The 27,039-nt window shown below is 36.6% G+C and overlaps 1 protein-coding gene across 1 annotated transcript in view; it reads left to right on the forward strand.

Moving 5' to 3' along the window:
• The window catches only part of TMPRSS15 (transmembrane serine protease 15), a 110,246-nt gene that overhangs the window by 55,807 nt on the left and 27,400 nt on the right, over positions 1-27,039 (forward strand). Inside the window, exons 12-19 of the mRNA XM_036447555.2 lie at positions 542-647; positions 939-1,089; positions 3,046-3,181; positions 11,103-11,192; positions 14,488-14,613; positions 16,457-16,597; positions 23,541-23,651; positions 24,432-24,564. Of these exons, the coding sequence (XP_036303448.1) occupies positions 542-647; positions 939-1,089; positions 3,046-3,181; positions 11,103-11,192; positions 14,488-14,613; positions 16,457-16,597; positions 23,541-23,651; positions 24,432-24,564 (994 nt within the window). The remainder of the gene's footprint in view (positions 1-541; positions 648-938; positions 1,090-3,045; positions 3,182-11,102; positions 11,193-14,487; positions 14,614-16,456; positions 16,598-23,540; positions 23,652-24,431; positions 24,565-27,039) is intronic.

A 27,039-nucleotide genomic window follows, 5' to 3' on the forward strand; every position in this document is an offset into this window, starting at 1 on the left:
GATCTGATCAGTTATCATTCAAAGGAATATGGAAGATGAAACCATTATGAAATTAGATAATTGCTTTTTTAGAGAAATACAGTACAGTCTCGATAGTCTTTGAAACTCTTGACTTTGTCTTCAAAACTGTAAATGCTTGCATGTATTAAGAGTTATTCCACTGGTATATTTAAATGCTCTCAAAGACTGACAGTCGCTAAGGAATAAAATAATTAAAACATCTAATAAATGGGAGATAAAGAGGTATCTGGACATGATAATATGATGAAACAATCACATCAAGCCGATCAATAAGTCAGACTTTGATATATTCTTGGTAATGCTCCAGTACAAGGCTCTTGTTTTATAAAGAAGGTCCAGAGTTGAGAAGTGACTCTCCTAAATAACTATTTGTTATGCCAGTCTAATGTCCTTTATGCTCTCCCTGAATATATTTTCTCAGATTTTCACTTTAAAATTGTCCTCTTCTGCTTATGGATATCTCATGTAATGAAAATACTAATATTTAAGTGGAGAAAAACTGTTTTTGTTGGTTTTACAGGATTTTACATTTCCACCCCAACTGGACGAGGATGGAAACAAGAAAGAGTAGGACTTTTAAGCCTCCCTTTGAACCCCACTGTGGAACCAGTCTGCCTTAGCTTCTGGTATGTTGTAGGCCCATGCTCAATACCGTGTTATTTAATTAGTAGCGTTGCCTTTCTCATGTTACCAGGCTCATATTTCTCTAAGATGCTATCCCAAATTTTGATGAATTCACCATAACTTTTCCAATTGATAAAGAAGTAAGATGTTGGGACTCCTCACCCCTTCTCCGTCAACTCCCTCACAAGGGAAAAGGGGGTATTTCCAAAGACAATTAAGGATTTAGAAGAACCCATAAATGCCTTTATGCTAACGTTGTAGGAATCCAATCATTTTTACTGTTTCCAAACTAGGTATCACATGTATGGTGAAAATGTCTACAAATTAAGCATTAATATCAGCAATGACCAAAACATGGAGAAGACCGTTTTCCAAAAGGAAGGAAATTATGGAAATAATTGGAATTATGGACAAGTAACAATAAATGAAACCGTGGAATTTAAGGTCAGCAAACTATTTTCTGTTTTAAAATCACGTACTTGTATTCTAAAAATGGTGATGTAATCATGGTCTATGGTGGTGTGATGAAAAACTTTATTTTCTAAACGTAGCAAAGTCACTTTCCTTTCCTAATCTACCTTCTATTTTTAATCTTTGAGTGCCTCTGTTTTTACTTATTCATTGACTTATTAAAAACCACTCATTGAGGAACAATTTGCTTCAGGATAGTACTGCTTATAAAGAGCCATTCAATCCATGGAAACTTTGTAGGATAGTTCAGCTTTTTTCATCAGTATCCTAGCACAAGCTTACTGTGTCCTCTTATGACCCTGCCTAATTAGACTTCCAACTTTTTACAAATACCACCCATATCAGCCATTGCATTTTTCTGGGAAATGTCCTTTCCTATCAGCATATCCACACCTGTCAGCTTCAATCCACCCTGCCTCAGTGTGACTTAATCTGCATTTCCTTTAAAAACAAACTCTATGAGCTGTGTCATTGAGAAGTCTCCAATCATTTATTTCACATTAGGGTGAGTTAATTTTTCAGATAACAGTTTAATGTGTTCTCTTCCTAAGGGCACTTTGCAATTAAAATATGGGGTGATATAGGCTAATAGTTTGGCCAAATTAACAATGTTTTAATTGGGCAACTTCAGACAAGAGAGTGTAACTTTTGGAAGATGTATTTTTGGATTGAGGTTGTCCTTGAAAGCCTTCCATTTTCTCCTGTGACTTTGTATAAAGTGGGCAATAATCAATGACCCTCGCCAGTATTTTTTTTTTTGGCGGGTGGGGGGTTATATCCTTCCATTCTAAGAAGTCCTTTTTTCCCCTCTCCATCTTTGGTGGCTTTATGATAACTTAAGGAAGGGTAAAGGAAATGGAATTTCAAGAGAACACAGAAACTAGCAGAAGCACTGATGTAAGTACTGCAGTGGCAAATTCTGGCTCCAATGCACTGAATGTGTTTTCAAAGTAATAAAACTGGAGCCACTTTTTCAAAGGTAGCTCCTTAGACAGGGTGACAGCGTGAAATTTTATAAATACTATCACCTCAGTCTCGGCACTTTGTTGTGACACCTTGAACAAATCACGTACGTGTCTTTGAAATTCAGCTTGCCCAAACATGAAAAGGACAAAATCATCTTGATTTGGAATAGCACCTGCCATGAAGTAGGTAGAATGAATGAACGAATGAGTGGATAGATGACTGCATAATAATGTTGGGAAAATAAAATAAGATAAAGTGTAAAGTATGTACCTTGCAAAACAATTAGTATAAAACAGATAATCATTTATATTTATTTATTTCATATGGACATTTCTCTCCAGTCTAGTTCTGTTTCCTTTGGGCATCACCTTCACACAGTATCTCACACCTTTTTAAGGTAAACTACAACCAGTATCAGCTGACCCTAAATGATCAAATTGTACTCATATTTTCTCCTGTCCCCCTCTTCCCAATGTCAATGATCAAATCAGCGTATCTTCCTGCAGGACTTATATGCTCTGAGAAGGCAGACAGCTACTTGGATATATAATATTGTTGGGGGAAGAATCTAGAAGTTTGCTTCCCCCTGTCGGACATTGTATATATAGTACAGAGTACAATCAAGTAGGAAGGACAGCTTCGAGAGAGAGGGAGAGGGAGAGAGAGAGAGAGAGAGAGAGAGAGAGAGAGAGAGAGAGAGAGAGACAGAAACTGGCAATATTGCCTAACTCAGAAGGAAAGATGCTATTGAAAATATAGACTAGGATGAACACAGAGTGAGGGAGTTGGTTACAGAACATAAACCTTGAGAAATATGATCCACCAACGTTTCCCCATGCAGTAACCTGTTCTTGGATATTTGGAGATAGCAGTATTGGTTCTACGGAAAATATTGGGCCATAAGAAGCATCAAGTCAGAGAATAGCAGATTGGAATCCTTTCCTATGCCTCTCTGAATTACAGGTGTCTTTTAATGCTTTTAAAAATGTGCACCTGAGTGATATCGCATTGGATGACATTAGCCTCACAGATGGGATTTGCAATGCCAGTCTTTATCCAGAGCCCACTTTGGTTCCAACTCCTCCACCAGAACTTCCTAGTAAGTAACTTTAATGTGTATTTTCCCTAATTAAGTCATTCATATTTTCAGGAAGATCTTTCTTTGACTTTTTTTTTTTTTAAATCTTGGCCTAGTATATTTTCACTGGAGATCTAAGACTAAAATATAAGTCAAGTGGAAGCCAGCAAAATTGTACATATGATATACATAAAACCATAATTAAAATAATTATGTTGTTATGTCAGTACATTGTTATGCATCACCTTTATGATAATTTTGAGACTTTAAAAAAGAAAATAACAATGAAGATACTAATTCCCAGTCTGTTTTCACTAAAATACAAGACAACACTCTATTGTGGCATGGCCTATAGTCTTTTGGGAAGAAGCTTTAAGATTTTTATACTCTTCTAAAGCAGTAAAATCCTTAAAAGAAGTTTGACTTAGTCTGAAACCCACCAAGCCCGTTTCTAGGATGATTTAATTGCAGTGAGTGGGCCTGAACTCACTATACAGACCTCGACCACAGAAATGGTGGCTGGAAAGCCTTGCCCTGTGCTCCCTCCGCGAAGTCACTAACGTGCAGTTGAGCAGTGACCAGGCTTTCCGATGCCCTGGGATCTTTTAAATCAAAAGAATAAAATGGAGCCTACATGTATCTTTACTCTTAAGACAAACTGGAAACACAATATAGCGGCAAAAGGACACCATCTTATCCGTGTCAAAGGAGACCATGACTTCAAATCACTTTCTGACTATGGTATTTGAGAGGGAAATAATAATAATAACAACAACAACAACAACAACAACAACAACAACAATAATAATAGTAGGTGAAATCAAGCACCCATTTTCCCTTAATTGGGATGTTTTCACTGCATTGTAGTTTTTTATATGTTTTTTTGGTTGGTTGTTTTTTTATAAGAGGCTTTCTTGGGAACATCCAGTGGTTTTTTGTTTTATCTTTTTAATATGTTTTTATTGATTTTTTTTTTTAAGAAAGAGAGGGATGAAGAGATAGAAACTTTGATGACAGAAAAACATCATCGATCAGCTGCCTCCTACACACACCCCTATTATAAAAATATCAAAATAAACACTGGTGATCAAGCCTGCAACTCAGGCCTGTGCCCTGACTGGAATCGAACCTGTAACCTTGGACCATGTAGGCCAAACTGCATTGTAGTTTTAATGCAAAACTTTCCTTTTGTGTTTGGAGTTTGGTGGTTGGAGCTCCCGCTCCGCAGCTTTGCTTGTGTCAAACCTTATGGATGTTTCTGTTCTGTCATGGAGCTGAGCTCACAACCAGCACTTGTGCCAACTCCCATTTCCTTCCAAGAACACTTGAAACGCTTCCCATGCTCACATCAGCAAAGTGATTTGGCGAAACTGTTCAATTTTGGTTTAATTCCAAAACCATATGTTTTCCTCCTTTCCAATCTTAAAGTTAAAAATAATAGACTTTTTAGATGAGTGGTGTTAACAACTCAAAAGTTAAATGACTGCTACTGGAGCATACATTACAAATGAGCTGCTGTTAAGATGAGGCTAGTATTTACATAGTCATACTAATCTCCTGAGACCATATAGAAAGTGCACTTATATACCACCAGAAGGCCAATTTATAGTTACCATCTTGTGTATTAACATGTTTAGTTGCATGTACAGGTTATACATAAATTCCTTAACAGTTCAAACACTCGTTCAAATTTTATAAATATTTACTATGCACAAAGTACCATGTAAGAAATGTGAGATGTAACAATAACCATTCATACATGGAAAAATAAATATATAATTAATCTAAATAAAAATTAAAAGCAGTATATAATTATGTGCCCTTAAAATTAATAGATGAGAGATGTAAGTGATAGAGGACTGTGGAAGAGAGAGTGTGACTGGAGAAGGCTTTAGAGAAGCATTAAATAAGACACAGAAAGACACTCAAAAAGTGAAGCCAAAGCAGGAAAGTACCATGCATCCTCATTTAATAATATTGGCCATAAACTTGTAGCAAGAAATGAAATTCTATGTTGTTAATATATTTTATTGATTTTAGATAGGAAAGGAGAGGGAGAAAGAGTTAGAAACATCAATGATGAGAAAAAATCATGGATCAGCTGCCTCCTGCACACCCCCCTGCTGGAGATTGAGCCCCAACCCAGGAACTGAACCATGACATCCTGGTACATGGGTTGACACCCAACCACTGAGCAACACTGGCTGGGCAGAAGTGAAATTCTTGACAATGGGGATAGGAGTAAAGAAAATATCAACGTAAACACAATCATTTGGGCTTTGGGGTATTATTCAAAAAGTATTGTCTTGCTTTATTTTGTGTAGGTGCCCCACACTCAACTAAAACATTTTCACGCAAAAACAAATAAACAAATTATAATTATTAAAATCACTGCTGGTTTGCTAAATAATTCTTATGGATACCAAGTATTAGCAATATCTTGCTATTTTGATATTATAATCATTTAAAACAATGGATTTCCTTTGTAATCCTTTCTGGCAGCATTTTCTTCTATTCATCAGAAAGTCATCAAGAAGAAAACAATTTTAAGTGTAAGCAACATAGCCATAGGCTTGATATTTTAAAAGTAACAAATCTCACTACCTAAAATAGGAAATTTGAGATCATTTTTGTACATAATATTATGTACATAAATAAAATGTTAAATATTAGTCCCCATTTTAAAACCTCATACAAGCCATACTCTCCTCAGATCTATTCTAGTCAAAAGAGAGAAAGAAAATACCTCCATGTCAAAGAGCTAAGATATCCCTGCGTATTTTAACAATAGGGAAACGATAAGGGTAGAATAACCCATCTGGTTTTAACATAAAAACTTCGGAATTTTCCCAGAGAATACTTCAGGTTCCAAATGCTTCACTGCAGGCCAATATTTAGCACAGCAGAAAATGTTAATTACCGTCAAATGCATTCTGAACAATTTCATCGTAATGCCATTTGCCATTGGTGCGGTGAAATTCTGATTTGAGCAGAGCTTTCCTGGTTCCAGATCACTGATTTGCTTGAGCATAAAGAAAAAGAAACCTTGGCTGACTGGGTAATAGCCTTTCTTTAGCTCTTATTGTGCATTTAAATAAAAAAGCAATCCCAGACAAGTAACTGAGTAGAAAAAATCAGTTTCCTCCTGTATTTCTACTTTGGGGACATGTAAGTTCCATTTTCATAATTGCAGGAATTCTTCCATTTTATGACTTCAATCACTCTATGATCGATCCTTGACCTGTGACACTGGCACAAATCACTTAAATGTGGGTATTGTATGGAAAACACTTTAAAAAGTAAACGTGTTATTGCACAAATATCACTCTAATTTGCAGCCCAATTGGGATGATTCATGACAAAACCCTACTAAATAGGATAGGTATATGCAAAAAGAAATCCACATTTTAATCCCCTGACTTGTTTCTGTGACTATAAACAGTAATTAAGGAAGGGGGGAGGGAGAAAAAAAACAAAGACTGTGGATTTAGCTATTTTAATCATCACCCTTTATTTCTACAGGTTTTGCTCTACTTGGGCACTCTTAAGCCATTTTCTATTTCCAAAGACAAAACAAAAATTTACTTGTAAAGTTTTATAGGCATGACATTATACTTAGAGCTAAATAATCCAATTTTAGTTCTTCATGTAGAAATGAATCAGTAGCTCCTACCTCTGTTATAATTGGCTAGAGGCCCAGTTCACAAAATTCATGCACAAGTAGGATCCCTAGCTGCTGCCGGCTGCCAGCCGGGGCCTCCCTTGTAGTTTAGCAGAACTGCTTGCCTTTTTTATTATTAGTGTGACTCGCTATTCAAACCCCTAGCAAACGCATGTTAAGTTTACTCATATACTTTGATATAAGTGTGTTTTGGGCTACTTTAATTTTTTTTATCTTTTTACTTTTAAACCAAATTACCTACTTACTAGAGCTATCATTGGCTGAGTTGCTATTACAAGTACAATGTAAACCATAAGAAATGACAATTGAACTTTATTGTCATAGATTGACTACAAATATTACCTTTATGGCTGGGCCCTAGAACCTGTTCATAGAAATATTTATTGTCATAAACCAAGCACAGATTTGGATGAGAGATTTTATTTTGCAACTTTAACTTTCAAAATGTTTTCTGCAATACTGTATGACTGTGTATTACTATGATAATGATGTTTCTTTTGCCAGACATTTTCAAGTTGAACCTTCTTATCTTAAATGAAAGTTGGACTCTCCACCTTTTCACCTGATAATAAATGTCTCTACATGGACACATATCTCATACATGTCAGAGGCCCCCCTATTGACATAGTAAGAAATTAATCAAAAGAACAGCTCAAAGAAAGAAAAAAAATGGAAGAGTTTAACAAGTGTAGTTGAATTGAGTTCTTGTACCAGACTGGCTATTTAACTCTTTCTCTGGATGGAGATGGTTTATCTAATAACACAGCACGACTGTGATATCCTGAATCACATTTCATGACTCTTTGGCTCCTCTACTAAGAAGCACCAGCTACATTTCCACTACAGCAACACCCCATTAAAATAAATGGTGTCCGATGTAGAATGGCTGAAAGTGCTTTTGTCAAGTCCTTACAGTTATTTGTATTCAGGGTAATTGAAACTTGTTATCAAGTTAAGGATCAGAGATGTATCCCACTGGTTAGTTATTTGATATATTTGAAATGCATTTCAAAGAGTACTTCTTAAGTATTTTAAAGGAATGAATTTTCCAAGACTTCTGTTCAGTGGAGAAATGCTATCTAAATTGCCTGCCTTGACAGCTTAACAGCTACACTGGACAAGATTTGGGTTCTGGTTGTATGTTTATTTAAGTGCTACCAACTCATTGATATATAATGTACTTTTAAGGGTTTAGTTATGTGAAAATTCAATACATTCTCTAAAATGTCAACCAGTAGGAGTAGCTGATTCTGAAATTTTCCTATTCCCTGAAGAGAGAATGAGAATGATCATCAAAAACAACAAACAAAATAAAACAAAAATCCCATGGCCACACTGGCCATGGCTGAACTTGTGAAGTAGGTGGAACTGGTTTTCTCCAGTCTTAACTCTGCAGTGTTTTTTGTTGTTTGTTTGTTTTTGTCTCTGCAGTTACACTCTCTTCTCCCTGAGTTTCATTGAGAATTGAAGGAAATTCATGGCACTTAGATTCATTAAAATTAAGTGAATGGGAGTTAAGAGGTTGTAGTAGATTCTTCTACAGAAATCTTTGCAAAACAATTATTCACAAAATCAAGGACAGGAATGCCGCTGTGGGAGCATATGAGTTTCTCAACCCCTCTCTCACCCTTTCCAGGGGAAGAATATGTCCTTATTCCCATTATCATCACTCTTTCTATGTCTCCAATGCCTTCTTCAGTGTCCTGTGTACAGGGCTTTCCTCCCTTCTGATCTAGTCATGATTGACCTTAGTTGTTTATGCTTTTATTTATGTTTTCTTCTTCCCTAGTTCTCTGCCTATACCCATCAAGAATATGTCATATACAGATCAAGCGCCACTTATTAAGGCTCAGTCTAAACTCTGCCCATGGCTCAGACCAGATGGTCAAAATGATTCAGAGTTTAATCAACCCAATAGGAGATAGGAACCTGCTGTGGGATGAACCTGTGATTAACTGAGTTGAAGTTTTGACTTTGACACTAAGTGAATGTACACAGTGTTAACAAGCAATTAAATACCTCAAAAGCTCAAGCCATCCATTTAAAATAGAAATAGTAGTTCCCTAATTTACAAGTATGCATTGAAAAGCAATACTGAAGATTCCCGGTAATATGTAGGCAATTGTCACAAATTATGTCTGATTTTTAAAACAACCTTGAAAATCTCTAATATATATCTATTTTATATATAAGAAAGCCAAGCCTCAAACAGAAAAATAACTAACTCAGAGAAAAAATTTTATTTTTTTAAATATATTTTTATTGATATCAGGGAGGAAAGGAGAGGGAGAGAGACATAGAAACATCAATGATGAGAGAGAATCATTGATTGGCTGCCTTCTGCACACCCCACACTGGGGGATTGAGTCCGCAACCAGGGCATGTGCCCTAGGTCAACATTCAACCACTGAGCCACACAAGTGTGAGAGACAATTTTAATCCACCAGCTCTAACACATCTTCCCAAATACCCATATTCTTTCCCTAAGTGAGACAATGTTTATGGAAACATTTTGCAAAAGTTAAGTTTTTGTAAGAGGTTTTATTATTCTTACTAAGCTCATCTGGGTTCAGATAAGCCTGGGCCAGGAGGGTATGGAAGATAGACCAGGGCCTGCCACCCTGCAGAACAAGATAGTGTTGTATTGTAAATCATCGAATAAGATACAAGACGACTTAATGAGCCAACTAATTAGGAGTCATTTATTGTGTACGGCCCAGAAGGAGGTGTCTCCTCCAAATCTCTGAGTCCCCGCATAGAGGAAGTGTCTCATATTTATACCTTTTGAGCTTCTTTGTTTGCATTTCACAAAGTCCTCTGTGCAGGATATTGTTACAGCTAGTTTGTAACCTTGAACACATACTGAGATAGTACTTGGAATTATTATCAGTATTCATCCATTACATTAGATGGCTAGCTTGCGAGGTCAGATAGTTAAGTTTATCTTTTTCTATTATTTGAACTAAAAAGCCAAAGTCATTTTACAGAATAACAGACTGTCTCGAAGTGACAGAGTTTATAGGAGTAGGGACTATCTAACAATAGCAGAGAATTCAAACAGCAGCTTGTTTGTTTTTTTATACAAGATGGAGGTTACTATGCTTCGATAGTTTGGCAATGATGCTACTCTCAAGCCACAGCCACTGCCTCTCTGTCCCATCAGGTACATCAGAAACCCAAATCTAAGAGGCTTATTACAGACATATTTGGAAGATGCACATGACTTTCCAAGGATCTGCGTAAATAAGACAGATGACATATAAAAGATGTATGAAAGAAGAGGGAATGACTGAGGCATTGCCATAGGAGTAGAGATGTTTAATCGTCCCTCCTATAATCTGATTGCTATTTTATTGGGAGTAAATAATTCCAGGGGAGAGCCTACTTTAAGGATAGGAAAAATACATGCTTATCTTAGTTTTCCATATTTTTCAAGTTAGGTTACTCTTATTCTTTTGATCATAAATGTAACATGATAATAAAAATAAGAATTGGGATACTAACTGTAGTTTATGAATTTTTACATGAGAATTTTCCTCTAATAAGCAAGAAGATGACAATATAAGTATGCGAAGAATTATAAATGTAATCTACCTACTTAAAGCATCATACTTTTAAATGGAAACCTGTACTCTCATTTGCTAATAAATTTGCATTAAGCCCAGCCCTAACCTGTCTCCTGGACAGTGCTTGGTAACAGACCACTTTATGGCAATTATTAAGCAAGTGGAGTTTCAGTTTATCTCCCTTTTCTGACAGTCAAATGCTTCAATAAACATGATAGTGAGGCTTCCCCTCTGCACCCCCACCCTCCCACCCCCCAAAAAAGTAGAAAAAATAAAAATGGCAAGATTACTGATTTACTAGCCTTCTCATAAGAGGGTGGCAGATAAAATATTTGTTTCATTATGATCATTTTCTTCTTTACTACAGAGGGCTGATACCTTTCTCATGCAGTCTGTTTATAAAATACCTTCAGCAAAACTATTTTCTTGCCCAAATAATTCTGGAAAATGCTGCACACTATTATGCTCTCCACAAAGAACGGTGGAATATTTAAGGTTTTATGACATTCTTCCTGAAAGAGACCTGTTTGCCTGTGTTTTTCCTTTACTGAAGTTACAAGATTTCCCCATTCACATACTCTAAAATGTATCTGTCAAAACCAAGAAATGTAGTTGGAAATTTTCTAGCAAATAGTATTACCTTCCTGAAATTAGCATTACGTTACTAGTGACTTTTCATCATTTTCCTTTCCAGCGGACTGTGGAGGACCTTTTGAACTGTGGGAGCCAAATACAACGTTTACTTCCATGAACTTCCCAGACGACTATCCTAATCAGGCTTTCTGTGAGTCATCTCTTTTCCAGGCCATGGGAACCGATTGTATTTATCAAAGTGTCCCCTTGAGGCAGCAAAGTAGATTAAAAAGTTGTTACATCTGGATACACCTACATTTATGAGATTGCTTAATATAATGTTAACAATAAGAATAACAATAATAAATTGCTAGTTTAAGCAATTATTTCAGGTGCTGTATTAGTGCTTAATATAATTTTTCAGTCGCTTCTCACAATTCTTTCAAGCAACTGCTATCTTATCTAATAAAGAAGGGATATACAAATTAACCATTATGCCATCACAAAGATGGTGACACCCATAGCCATAAGATGGCAGTGCCTAGTCCCCAGCCCCACTGGAGTCCCCCAGTCCTTTCAGACCCACTGGGGGTATTGCAAGCACATGGTGAAGTCGGACCCACCCTCAGCTCCCCAGCTGCCTAGGGCCTGCTCAACGTGCAGGCAAGCCTCAGATGGTGCTGCTCAACTGATGCCCTAGGCTCAGACAAGCCTCAGATAGCAGCTGCTCAGCCACCCAGGGCCAACCAAGGCTCAGGTAACCAGGGCCAGCCGAGGCTTGTGCTGCCAGCAGTGGCAACAGCTGTGATGGGGCCATCGCTTTCCCCTGATTGTTGGGTCACCTCCCTTCCTTGAGGGCTCCAGGACTGTGAGAGAGGCAGGCTGAGCTGAGTAGCCCCACCCCCAGTGCATGAATTTTCATGCAGCAGGCCTCTAATTACTATTATAATTCTCAAATTAAAATGGGAATCAAGTCAGTAAGTGAAAAAGCCAGGCTTACTCCAGGTACTACTCTCTCTTTAAAAAGAAAAAGAATATTTTATTTATTTAGAGAGTGAGTGAGAGAGAGAAACATACATGTGAGACTACAACATCAATGGCTGCCTCCTGCACAACCCCCACCAGGGTTTGGGTGGAACCCATAACCTGGGCATGTGCCCTTGAATGAGAATTGAATTGGCCACCCCCCAGTACCTGGGACAATGCCCAGCCACCTGAACCATTACAACCAGGCCAGACACCACTCTCTTAGTCACTCTCTTTGATTGTACATATGATGCCTGTGGTGTACATAACAAGGTTGAAATTCCATAGAATAAAGTCAGTGAAAAGTATAAAAAGCAGAGTCAGTTGTAACATCCTCACCTTTTGCAAATATAGCCTAGAATCAATAAGCAGCTAGAGTAATGTGATTAGATCCCCAATAAAATAATAATAATAATAATAATAATTACTAAAAAGAAATCTAAGTCTAGTGAGAAGATGGTAGCTGAAACTGCACAAATTCTATTGGTAGATCATTACTTCTAAATGGAGAAGTTCATTGGAGCTGAGTAGAGATTGTCTTAAAGATGCAGTTCCCAGCTCCTCCTACAAAGATTCCACTTTGGTGGGAGAAAGACATGTTTTTTCCCATGGCCACACCTGGTTAGCACCATGGATCTAATCAGAGACTTCTACCAGTGAAAGAAATGGCCCCATGACAGTGAAAAACGTGCTGTTAGAAAATGTCAACTTTTCTTGCTTCAAATGATCCAGAGTTAAATATCACTTTCATAGAATAATAGAGTCACTATTTTAGGGAGATATCTGATTTAAAAAAACAAAAACAGCCATTAATTTAATGTGACTTGTTTGGGGAACCAGAGATTATCATCTCCACACTGGAGACATCTTTTAAACATATCACTTGTACAAAGTAATGCTCTGAAAAATCTGAAAACTAGCAGAATACTGAAAGAACAATTTGGAGAAATCTAGTAAGTGTATTGATTTATTCAACAAACATATACTGAGCACTTTATTTGTTAGGCACTGAAGTAAGTAAAGAAGAAACAAACATAATTCACCCTAGAGGAAGCTTCAGATAAATTGTCAGGGATTACAAAATACCCAGGGTACTGTTATAATAAGGATAAAGGCAGGATGCTCTGGAGAGACATGAAAGGTACGTAATGGATGGGAAGTTCAGAGGTTAGGAGACAAGATTTTTTTTTTCCTTGAATCTTCAAGCAAAATTAAGGAGTAGTAAACAATGAAATTGAGGAGGGAAGGAATCTTGCATCGTGTTAAGCAGTTTGGATTTCCTTCTGAGAATACTGTGGAGGCTTCCAATGGTTCACATGAAAATTGTGGTCAAATCAAGCTTGCATTTTAGATGAACCCATCTTGCTTGTAGGATCAGAGATAGACGTCAAGGGAAAAGAGCCATCAGCATCACCAATTAGGTAAAGAAAAACGAGTGGCTTACACTCAGAGCGTGGCACTGGGGACTTGGGAGTAAATGAAACCGAGGGATTGGGGAGATAGCACCGGCTGGCCTGGGTGATTGGTTGGCTGTGGTAGGAGAGAGGAGGTCAAGAAAGATGCAGAGGTTTGTGGTGTAGACAACTGTGAATGAATAATTAGTGGTGCCATTTACTGAGATAGAAAGGATAAGGGAAATGAGCTTAAGGAGGAAATAATTTCATATTCTATTTATTACATGTATGAGTTTGAGATACTAGTGCATACAGTCATGCACAATAGTTTATCTACTTCATAAGAAAAGCGCAGAAAATAAACCTGAAAGTCATTACTACGTTGATGAAATGATCTTCTTTATGAGTGAAAAAGAACACAAAAAGGCATGAGGAAAGGACCTAGAACGGAATCTAAAGAATAAGTTGTTTAAGAAATCAATAAAGAACAAGGAGTGTTTCTTGATTCTAAGGCTGGCAATGTTCTTTTATTTTGTTTTGTTTTGTTTTGTTTTTCAAAATGAGCTACCAGTAAACGACATGTTTAAATAATGGCAAAATCACTTAAAGAAATACCAAAGTTTCCTTGTCCTACAAATTGCATTTTAATCACCCGTTTTCCTGTAAAATGAATTAGGAGAAATAAGATAATGAAACTAGAATATTAATATTGTTGATGTTTATTAAATGTAAATTGCAGGAGCAAAATACTATTTTCAAGCGTTGAGTAAAGTATGCCATTTTATACAAAATAAAACAAATTCAGTTTCAGTAAATCACTTTAAATTTTACTGAAACTTTACTATAAATACTCATCTCTAGACCAATATATTTCCTCATATACACAGAAAAAACAACAATTTGGAGTATTGGTTTTCATAAAATAGTTTAAATATATATATATATATATATATATATATATATATATATATATATATATAATATATATATTAGAAAGTGTTTTGAAATTCTCAAGGGAGTTAAGCTTTTAAGTAAAATTTTAAAAAGCATGTTCTATGCTAAGTGTTATTATTTATTACTCTTAAGGTGTTTGGAATTTAAATGCACAAAAGGGAAAGAACATACAACTTCATTTTCAAGAATTTGACTTAGAAAATATTGTGGATGTAGTTGAAATCAGAGATGGTGGAGGAAATGAGTCCTTGCTCTTAGGTAAGTCTGTAGTATAAATATTGTGACAATTGTATGGCTCAAAACGCTGGGCTGATGGAGAGAGCATTTCCCAATAAATGAAATCATGCTTTTAGTTCCTACTAGCAAGTGTTAATTCCCTACAATAAGCATTACACCTTGGAGAGTAAGAGCTAAGGACACCTGCTATGCACTTTTCTATGCATTGTGTGCACATCAGGTGCCCAGATATAACTACTAAATCAAATTTTATTATATACCAAACTAACAAAACAAATTGCATTCATTATTGTTTTAATTGTCTTTGTCTCTAATTTACTAGCTGCTTCTAATAAGTTTCTAAAAATTTGACCAAAGTTGATTTTCCCCCACAATCAGTAATTTTAAATAAACATGGGGAAAATGTACTATCCTAAAAGAAATTATTGTGCCTAGATTATAAAATCTGTCAAATATGATCATTGACATTGAACTACTACCAATTTTTAAGGAAGATGTATCTCTAGCTAAGTCATATATTAAAGTATAAAAATGTATAATAGGTCAACTGAAATGCATGAACAGCACACTTTGAAAGTAAAAGTGTTTTATAACTGTGCTTTGCACTCATTTAAACCATTTTCTGTAAAATCTGGCCCAATGCAATCAGGTTGCAAGCACATGAAAATGTGACCAATGAATGAAGACTACAGAGGGCACTTTCCACAGTAATGAAGGGGCAGATTGTTGCCGAGGGTTCCCTAGTTATATTAATCTAGCACCCATCACTTGGGTTTCTTCAGCAAAATCCCACAAAGTTCTAGATTGAGAGCTTGTTTGCTGTGAAAGGCTTTTGAGAGCCACACACAAGACAAATAATCAATGAAATAAGCAGTGGGGCCAGGTCAGTGCTGGGAAGAACTGAGGAACTTCACAAGCGACTTTCTTATGTACAGTTTATAAAAAACATTTTGTCACATTGTCCTAATAAAAACTTCAGCCCTAACTGGTTTGTCTCAGTGGATAGAGTGTCAGCCTGCAGACTGAAGGGCCCCAGGTTCGATTCTGGTCTAGGGTCTGTACCTTGGTTGCAGGCACATCCCAGTAGGAGGTGAGCAAGAGGCAACTGATCGATGTTTCTCTCTCATTGATGTTTCTAGCTTTCTATCCCTCTCCCTTCCCATCTATAAAAAAAAAATCAATAAAATATATATATATATATATTTTTAAAACTTCACCACTTATATGTATAAAAATCATTGAAAAGTGATAATTCCTAAAGGATCTCAGAATCCTAGTTTTCACATTTGTAGGCAAACAGTTCTTTTGAAACAGACTTGCTTTCAGGGATCCAGAATATAAATTATTTGATCATATGAATGTATTTTTAATTTGCTTAAGCCTTTAATATTTAGTAGAGTATTTCATTGTTTATGCAACCCCCAAATCACAGGGGTTATTGAAAACTACCATTTAGGTTTATATAACCTGTTTCTCATTAATCCATCCTTCAGATCAGGTAAATGATTCAACTTACAAAAAAAAGACAAATAAGTTTGGACGGAATTATTAAGGGAGACTATATTCTGCACTGTTTCATAACGGTTTTAGAAGCATCCAAATAATCATATTTCTGGGATAACATGATCTTGATTAGTAGTGGTGCCTATCAGCCAGAGAATGTTATGAGTAATTCGTCATTAAATTATAGAGCCGCAGAAACCTCAAGTAATATTGGAAAAGATCATTAGAGAAGTTGGCTTCCAATAAGCAGTGTCGGGAATGTAGAAGAATGTACCCATTGCATGGAACTGAGAAAATGGGTATATTTCTTTCTAGACCCAACAGATCATCTCACAGATTCTCTTGTTTTCCTTTGGAGCAGCTGTGTACGCAGGGCCTGGCCCAGTGAAGGATGTGTTTTCAACCACTAACAGGATGACGGTGTTTTTCATCACTAACGATGCACTGACAAAGCGGGGGTTTATAGCCAACTTCACCACAGGCTATGGCTTGGGTATTCCAGGTGAGTGCACTTGGCATTACGTGTTGCATTGTAACTTTGGGAGCAAAATGATAAAAGCATATAGGACTGCCCTAACCAGTTTGGCTCAGTGGATAGAGCGTCGGCCTGTGGATTCAAGGGTCCCAGGTTCAATTCCAGTCAAAGGCATGTACCTTGGTTGCAGGCACATCCCCAGTAGGGGATGTGCAGGAGGCAGCTCATCAATGTTTCTCTCTCTCTCATCAATGTTTCTAACTCTCTCTCTCCATCTCTGTTCTTCTCCGTAAAAAATCAATAAAATTTATTTTTTTTAAAAGCATATAGGACTTTAAGGCCTAAATACAATTCAGTCTTTGCATTCTATAAAACACCCATTTTCCTCATCTTATCAAAGGTTTTCTTTGTCCCTTTACATCTGTTTAGCCACTACCTGAATATGTTCAAAGCAGGAATCCACATCGTTTTTCAACAAATCTATTTGGCCATTTGCTGGTGTGTGAAGAGTCAGTGGATTTTACTCACTGAAGTGGGCCATTTTAAATGTTGCAAATGGGGTTGTTGGCACTGTGAGGAAGGAGGACTGTCTGTCACATTCCCTTTGCCAAGAGCATTTTTAGAGAACAGCAGGGAGACAGGCAAGTGAGCTGTTTGAATGCCAACAACATCCAATTAAAAGATTAACATCGTTAACTTCTTAGAGACAAGCAGGGTAAAGCCAGTTCTATGAAGGATGAAGGAATTTGATGCTGATTTTTGCTGGTATGCACAACCTTCTAAGCTCCTATCTTTATTATATTCATGTCATAATTAGCAGGAGCATAAAGAACAAAATTGTTTCCTGCCTGCTCACCACGGATACATCTATCCTATATAATACAAAGGTGATATGCAAATTGACCCTAAAGGTGGAACAATAACCAGTTGCTATGATGCACACTGACCACCGGGGGACAGACACTCAACGCAGGAGCTGCCTCCTGGTGGTCAGTGCACTTTCACAGAGGGGAGCACTGCTCAGCCAGAAGCTAGTTCATGGATGACCAGCACAGAGGCAGTGGCAAGAGCCTCTCCCACTTCTGTGACATCACTAAGATGCCCAACTAATGGTCCAAGCCAACAGGTAGACATACCCTGAGGGCTCCAACACTGCCAGAGGGATGTCTGACTGCCAGCTGAGGCCCAATCCCCCAGGGAGCAGGCTGAGGCCGCAGGTGGACATCCCCCAAGGGCTCCTGGACTGAGAGAGGGCACAGGCTGGACTGGGGGGGGACACCCTCACCCTGAGTGCACAAATTTTCATGCACCAGGCCCCTAGTATTTTTTATTCATCTGTGATATAACTCTCTGCATTTAACAATCTACAGGGAACTTTTTCTCACTTGCTGCTCCTCTTGGACTATGATTCTCCTTATGCTACTGCCCACGACTCCGTGGTTCTCTCTGGGTGCAAATACATCAGAAAGACAGAATACAGGTTACTGCCTCTATCTATCTTTCCCTTCCCTAAGAGAGTGTGGCCAGTTTGTCTTTCATTAGAATGTCTAGAAAAGAGGTAGGTTGGGAGCTTTGATCCTCATCTGGCCTATTATCCAATCCCAGATCCATCTGTGCAAATACCTGTTCCTCCACTCACACCTGGCCTGGACCTGTGGCCACATGACAGAAAGCTGTATGCTTTTAGTTTTATAGCAAATGTGAAAATTGACCTGTATGTTATCTAACCTCCCCCTGAATAGAAGCAACAATAATTGTGAGAGTCTGCAATGGATGTGCAGGAAAAACATAATGCCACGATTTGAAAACAATAGGCATCTCTAAAGGGAAAGAACCAAAGCTAACAGTGAAAGGTATAATGGGGGAAATTTTATAAATCTTGGATATGATTGAAGTGACATAAAAATCACGAATCTTACTGTTGGGTGTAAAAAATTAATAAGCAGGCCAGCACTGTAACTTTCTTGTTTAAATTTTAAAATTTCAAAAGGAAGACTTTGAGTCAAAAGTTAGACAAGCTTTATATGTTGCTGATTTCATAATAAATACTTAAAAACAGTAGAGTGGTATTTCTAAATCTTTAAGGAGGAACTGCTGCAATAAAAAATGTATAGGCATCAATATCATTCATATTTGAATGATATTGAATTATGTGCTCAGTTCTGCAAAGTATCTTCAAATAGAGCAAGCAAATGCTTAATACCTATTGTACTGGATGCGAGTACCTCTCAACTTTTTTCTAAGAATAATGTCATGGAAAGAATTTTTGAAAGAAGTATTGTATTTTCAAAGAAATGGAGATGAACATTAAAACCAACTGAACTATCAAAAAAAATTTCTAACCAAAAGGGAGAAAATTTATTCAGAACTCCAAACAATTGAAATGATGATTGGCCATTCTACCACCTGCAACAGAGAAAGCATCAAAAAACAAAATTTTAGGGAATAGTCTTTAGACCCATATTTTAAGTTTTAAGTGAGGAGGGAAGAAAGAAGTGGAGAAAGAGTAAGTTGTGAAAAGGCAGACAGAAATACTAGTAAATCTCTTCTATTAAAAATATTACAGTCACTGGTTTTTATCAGAGTTTCATAATGAAATACCCCACCTAGAATTCTGAAAAATATTATAAGCAATTTCTATTCATGATAAAAGCCGAAAGAGCATAAACTATGGCTTCCCACACAAAATAGAGGCCGGATTTTATGGTGTGGAGGTGGGTTATATTGGTTTGCCCTTTTGCTAGATTTCAGCTGCTATGATGATGTTATTTAGGGAGTAAATCATTTAGAGAAGATTCCCTTGACTGAAGTTAGAGCAGAGTCTTCCATGACTATTGCTGTGTGGTGAGTATGCTAGGAATGTGTTTTCTCATTCCTCCTGGACACGGGACAGATGCTGCTGGGGAGCAGAAAATTGAGTGATTGAGTTGTCATCAGCACAATCTTCTCCCAGAGAGATTTTTAACACCAAAAAAACAAAAAACAAAACAACAACAACAACAACAAAAAAACCTGAAAAGCAATTATAGGAACAGGGAATTGGCAGCGGAAGATAATCAAGCTGGTAATGTTTATATTGGTGCTCTCTTGGCTGGTCATTTTGGGAAGAGTGTTAAAGGGATATCATAAATGTTCAGCATTTTTGTGCTTCATTTATCTTCTGAGATATTTTTGGGACAACTTCCAAAGTCTGTATTTGAAATGTAAAACAATTAGATACCCTGTTTTTGTATCTCCTATGTCCTATTTGTAACATTTCTGGTTACATTCAACTAGAATGTAGGAAGTATAGATTTATTAAGATCGATCGCCTTCAAATGTCTCCTTGTGGCTCTTTACTGATATCCAGAGTCTTCATGTGGAAGTTAGCTGTACTTATCGGGCAACTGTGGAAGTGGCAGCTGATTACATTGAAGGTTTAGAGCCCTCTCTAGATTGTGGGGCATGTGCCTTAGAGATCAATTGCGCTTCATCTAAAACTGAGCATATGTTGACTAAATGAGGCAGGGTTCCTGGAGACTTCATAAAAAGGATATGGGGAAATTCATTTCTTAGCAATATTTTTCTCTCTCTCTTGCCACTATGAGTATAAAACGATCAGAAATAAGATTTCAGAGACCACAGAGAATTAAACTTTCGAACTAAAGACTTCTTAATGAAGCTGAACTGCTATATGTTGTTGAAAAGAATAAGAATCCAACTCATGCATGTAAAGAACATTTTAAAGAGTTTATTTAGACACCTCCTCAGAATGTATTACTTCTCGTCAGTTCAGTAACAACAGACCATTTTGCCCCATTCAGCAATTTTTCATTCAATGCATTCTTCTTACAGAAACAAGTTAATTTTTCTAGACTCCTAGCATATAACCTTTAACATCTTTCACTAGAGCACTAAAAGGAATTACAATTTTCAAATCTTTACAAATGTTTTTATTCATATGTTAATTCATATATTTAAACTTCCATTCAACAAATATGTGTTTTTTCAATTAAATAGAGCTTGACTATACTAGTAAAAGATTAAAATTATCAGTCAGTTTATCTATGGTTAAATTACTGGCATTGAGACAGAATGATTTTACATAATGACTTTAACAAGCTATGAAAACAAGGTAATGAGATAATTTAAAAATAACTAGTGGTTACTAACATTCTATAAGTATATTAAGATATTTGATCATAGATATGTAATTAGGCTGTCAACTTTTTAAATAAATATAACAATATTAAAGTACAGATCAGATGAAATAAAATATGGAAATATCAATACAAACACATGTACACCACGTTTTAAACCTTCCATTTTCTAAAGGAGAAGTAATATTAGAAAGATAAAATATAAAGTTAACTAAAATATTAATGTTTGCCTGTAGAAGATTTAGTTGTCTTTACCCATTTATTATCTCACTAATCTGGTTAAAAATATGTGTTCAAGAAACAAATTGATAATTACATTTACAAGAATCCCCTTAATAGTATTACATTTGATATATGTAACCTTCCTCTCTCATAGGGCAAAAATTTGTAGAAATAACCAACCAGGCCATGTATTCCTTAAAATACATTTTTATTAAGATTACTTAGTTTTGCATTGAAAAAACATAATTTTTCAAAGTTGAAAATAAGGTATACAAATAGCTCCAATTATTGTTGTCAGATATCCAGAGGAATGGATTAGGTATGACTTCTTGTTCTTTATATGGTTACCTGGAAGGTAAAGAAATACATTTGGCATCTGGAAGAAAAAATATTAACTTAAAATTATCAATGAAAAAGATGACTTTTAAATGTTACTATTTTTGTTCTTAAAAATGTTATTTATCATCCTATCTGATTTGGCTCAGTGGATAGAGTGTCAGCCTGTGGACTGAAGGGTCCCAGGTTTGATTCCAGTCAAGGGCACATGCCCGGGTTGTGGGTTTGATCTCCAGTGGGGAGCATGCAGGAGGCAGCAATTAATGATTCTCTCTCATCATTGATGTTTCTATCTCTTTCTCTCCATTCCTCTCTGAAATCAATAAAAAATATGTATATTTTTAAAAAGAATGTTATTTATTGAGTATTCAATGTATTCATATTAACATGCTAAATATATTTTATTTTTTAACTTACTTTCATGATACACATAAGACATAAATAAGACTAGTTTCCATTGGAGAGTCAAGGAAACTGATTCTCAGAAAGATTTTAATTTATTTGGTCCGGGTCAAAAATAAATAAAAAGGAAATGGTTAAATTGCAGATCAGACCAAGGTCATATGATTAGTAAGCCCATAGTTTAACTACCATTCAACTTCAAATAAGATGTATTTGATATATTAATATGAATACATTGAACCCTCAGTGAGTAGGAAGTGGTTGTCCTAGAGCACCCGTCACTTGCTGTGCACTCTCCCACATGGAAGTACTCCCCTCAATAACTACGTGTAGACTATTTTTTTAGAAAAAGAAACTGATCGTTTTTCTAAAATAACTTGAAATAGGTGATGGGTATTGATAGTTGCTGGACAAGTTTTTTGTTTTGTTTTGTTTTGTTAGTAAGTATACTATAGTAACTCTTTATTAGAGCGTAATATTATCATCAATGCTCTCAGATTTGGGGCTTCAATCTAGATTCTAAAACAACACAAATGATTATTTCTTTTCAAGTGCCATTATATTTGGTCATCATCAATTGAGAGTCTGTGGAGATTAGTACAATTAACTTTAAAACCATTTAAACTTAAATTGTGTCTCCTTGAAAACAATATAATAGTTCATGATTAATTTTCTCTTATAGCTTTTAAAATACAGGTTTCCCTCTTCCTTCTTTTTCTCAAATGCTCTGGCTTCCTGGTTATGCTTGTCAATGTGCAGTGCAGGAAAAGAGGCATTAGGCCCCTCCCTACCCAACCATTATCTTCCTCCAAAATCCCACGTGGCCCCCCACAGAGACCCTGATATCAGCTTGCAGCTATGCCTCTTAAGCCATAATTCAAAAACAGTTTGAGCCAGGCCAGGTGGCTCAGGGGTTGAGCATCCACCTATGAACCAGGAAATCACGGTTTGATTCCCAATCAGGGCACATGCCCGGGCTGTGGGCTCCATCCCCAGTGTGGGGCGTGCAGGAGGCAGCCGATCAATGATTCTCTTTCATCATTGACGTTTCTATCTCTCTCTCTCCCTCTCTCTTCCTCTCTGAAATCAATATAAATATTTTTTTTAAAAAAAACACTTTGAGGGAAGTAAACCCTTCTCTGAGTGTCAGATTACAGATGTCTCCTGAAAACCAAACAAACAATTCCAGGGAACAGCATCACCCATTCCTTTCAAACAATGACTTCCCAGTAGATGTCTTTCTGCACAACTCAAACTCTGGAAACCACCTTTAGCCTCCAGAACTACTTAGTTGCTTCTTGTCCAATCTCTTCATTTTTTCTCCTATTTCTTCATGTGCTAAGCACATTCTGTGACTCCAACGCGGCTTTTTGCAGTTCAGCCCCCAAATTTATTTGCAGAGTTTCCATTTCCTTCTTACGACTTTTTTCCAGCTGGCTACACTCTGAATTTCCAGCCTGGTCCAACTTTGATGCCACCAAAAGGCAACATCCACATTTTTATATTGATAAAGTAAAGGGTTGGAGGTATCATTTTCATGGTGAAGCCAAGAGTTCTTTCTATGTTTGGGTAGCACTTCAGTGGTTGTTGCTTGTATGTTCCTTCTGGGATGGAGAAATTTATCAAAGAAAGATTAACAAAGATTGTGAGGGAAGGGTGTGTCATGACCCATGCTCTAATGCCAAGGAGATGCTTGAGGTTCTGTCCACAGTCTTCTCAAGGCCTGTGTATAGTCTTATTCAATAGCAAAGTTGGCTTACCCACATGCTGCTTCAAGGGGCTTGTTTAAAGGGACAAAAATGGGGTGAATACTCCACAATCCCCTATTTGTCATTGCCTTATCTTATACAATAAATATTATTTCCCCATAGAGCCCTGCAAGGAAGACAGTTTTCAGTGTAAGAATGGAGAGTGTGTTCCACTGGTCAACCTCTGTGACAGTATTCCACATTGTCAGGATGGCTCCGATGAAGCACACTGTGGTATGTATGCTTTACTTTTAGGAAAATACTTTTGTCACATTAGCCTCTAAATTTGGATTCTAAAAATGTGAAAGGAAGATTATAAATGTGTTTCTTGGGACATGTTTTCATGCTTTGGCATATGGACATCTCCCAATGATGTCAGCAACTCTGTTCCCACTCTAGGTAAAAGAAAAGTTACAATGCAGGCCCCAATTATTTATTTTTTGTTTAAATTTACTACACTTAATAACTAAGTCGAGGACAACCCATATTTAGGGATAAAGCATAAAATACCATGGATAGACAATAGCCCACACCACTTGAGCACCACTCCCATTAAAGATTATACTCTGAGCATTGCCTATATGTAGAGGCACCCTCATCTTTATTTATAACTGATTTTCTTAGGCATGGTTCTTTCATTCCTGTTTCTTCATAATCTACTAAGTGAGTTAGCCCCACTCCAAATTTTTATAATATCATGAGTAATGGCTACTTTTACTATGAATTACTTTTGTCTCTAAGCAAATCTTGAATGTTACTTATTCTGTGCCATGCACTGTAACTTAACATATAAAAGAATTAGTTCTATTTCAGCCATGAGAAAACTGTTATAGAAAGAGGAAAATGAAGTTCACCAAGTTTGTATTTTCAACTGGGGCCTTTCAACATGCTCTGAAGAAAAATTACAACCAATCTCTAAACTCTAAATAATAAGAACATTGCACATTTAGTTCAGAGTCCATCCTTTACCTGTATCAGCTTCTGTCAAAATGACCCTGTGTCTAATCTCTTTAGTGCGTCTCTTCAATGGCACGCTAAGCAACAATGGTTTGGTGCAGTTCAGGATCCAGAACAAATGGCATGTAGCTTGTGCTGAGAACTGGACCACAGAGATTTCAAATGATGTTTGTCAGCTGCTGGGACTAGGGTAAGTAATTCTACTCAGGTCTCCTTTTGTTATTCTCAGACTTTTGAATTGGTATCAAGCTGGGTTTATTAAGATACTTAAATTTGCCGGGACCAGTCTGGCTCAATGGATAGAGCGTCGGCTTGGGGACTGAAGGGTCCCGGGTTCGATTCCGGTCAAGGTCATGTACCTTGGTTGCGGGCACATCCCCAGTAGGGGGTGTGCAAGAGGCAGCTGATCGATGATTCTCTCTCATCGATGTTTCTAACTCTCTATCTCTCTCCCTTCGTCTCTGTACAAAATCAATAAAATATATTTAAAAAGATACTTAAATTTATGGAATTTATGAATTTAGAAAGTACACATAAGCAAAAGGAGAAAAAAATCTTGATTACCCCATTCTCAAAATACATTTCACTATTAATAGTTTTTCAATAAATATGACATAAATATAAATATATGGGAAGATTATAAAATCATGCAAACTAATACATTATGTTCTACTTTATAGCCTACTTATACATGCATATTTCTGATATCATTAGCTATATTCTATAGGTTATTACTTTAAGAAATTAAGTATTTTATTGTATGCTATATAATATTATATATAACTAATTACAAGTATGCAGAGAACATACTTTTCCTATATCTTTGTAACATGTTTATAATATTTTTCTTATTGTTGTTGTTTTGGAAATTTTATAGTAGTGTAATTGTTATGAGAAAAGATATGTAAAAGTTTAAGACTTTCCCAAAAAGTATGTCAAAAGTATCTCAAAAGTTGTCCAATTATGTCATTGTTTTTTCTGCCCTGAATCGGGGAGCGATTTTTCTAATTTGTTCTAAAAGATTATTCAAAGTTACAAAGAGATATAATTTCAGTCCACATCTACAAATACCCTCAGCATTTGGCAATTATCTCAGCTTTTAATAATTCATAAAAAATAGAATTGATTGCTTTCACCATCAGGGGCCCTTTTTTATAATTGATTAGTAAGTCATATAATAGACTTCATGCTATACAGCGCAGATTTTTTAAATTTATTTTCAGATGTTTATTTTTTAACCCAAAACATATTTTCCACTAGAAATACCATCAGTATAATGGTAAGATTTTCATGTAACTCATAATGGCTAGTCAACAGTAAACTGGGAGAGTTACACTGTATATTATTATCAAGTGCCTAGCAATCACATAGACATATTTTACAATAGGAAAATGTGTTGAGGCTTCAGTCAGAGTGTCAGAAATACTCCGTAACTTTTTACAATTGGATTGAAAGCTATCAACGCCCTTTGCCTCCTTAAGTGCTGGTCCTTTAGAATGGGAACTCCCCAACTCCAAGGCTCATTCAAGTGCTGTCAGGCTCAGTAGAAAGTCAGTCTCTATCAAGGGGAGCAAATTAGTGTTATCAGCCATTATGTAAATAATTATCAGTTTGGTTTGTACCTATTAGTTGGAATCTTCCTGCACTTTGTATATGTTATCCTTTTTGCTATACCTTGTACCGTGTATTCCAACAAAATCCCTTTCAACATAAGAGGGCTTGGAGACATATGGAGTCTTGAAGGCAGGTGAGTTACAGGGAAATGATGGTTTTTGCATGAAGAGTCAACCAAACACCAAAACTGACAGTTGATTTTCTTATTCTCACTTCAAGCAAGGCACTGAGTAAATGGTATTGATTCCAGGCTCCCACTTCAATGTTGATTTCGGTTTAGTGGTGAGTGCCTACAGGTGAGGCCCTAGGAAGTCATTTGCTTCCACTACTAGAGTTGCCAATAATGCTGAAGGGCTGTTTTACAGACTCCGGAACTTAGTAAAGAGTAGGCTGAGGAGATTGGTACCTTGACCTCGTTTCCATGGCTGATGAATCTGCAGGATATGTACAATGAGCTTTCACCACCTTTCTAAGCATCCCTGTATGATTATAAATATAAAAGTTTTTTTCTACTGTGGTTTGCGAATCTTCCCTTGTTTCCTGGAGGACATAGGGGATTAAGATGAGTCATTTACAAAGATAAAAAAGGTCAGCATCTTCTTCGACAGACATTTTCTTTTAATAAATTTGAATGACATTTGTTGAGTGATAGCAGAGTACAGATCCCTACTTGGCATGAGAGAATGTCCTGGAAAGGAAACATATTTTATTACTTTTTAACAGTTGCTAAAATAAATATATCATGTTGATTCCTCCCAGATCGGAAATCTAAGCATTAGCAATGATACTGTGTCTGTCCCATGGATGAATAAGACATTACTTCTGCTTCAAATGCGGTAGGGATAGACACATAAATAGGTCATTACAATATAATGTGATAAGCTCCGTGTGCTCTAGGCGAACCTGCTCCATTTGTGCATGTCAGGAAAGGCCTCCTAGAAAATGGCCAGGGCTGAGTGAATGACAGCCAATTCCACACACTGTGCGCTGTCTATTTGCATGTTTTCCCCAGCCAGATTCTCCTCTCGAGTTCACTGACCTCATTTCCTAT

This window comes from Pipistrellus kuhlii, unplaced genomic scaffold (genome assembly GCF_014108245.1).
Source record: "Pipistrellus kuhlii isolate mPipKuh1 unplaced genomic scaffold, mPipKuh1.p scaffold_m20_p_2, whole genome shotgun sequence".
Lineage (NCBI taxonomy): Eukaryota > Metazoa > Chordata > Mammalia > Chiroptera > Vespertilionidae > Pipistrellus > Pipistrellus kuhlii.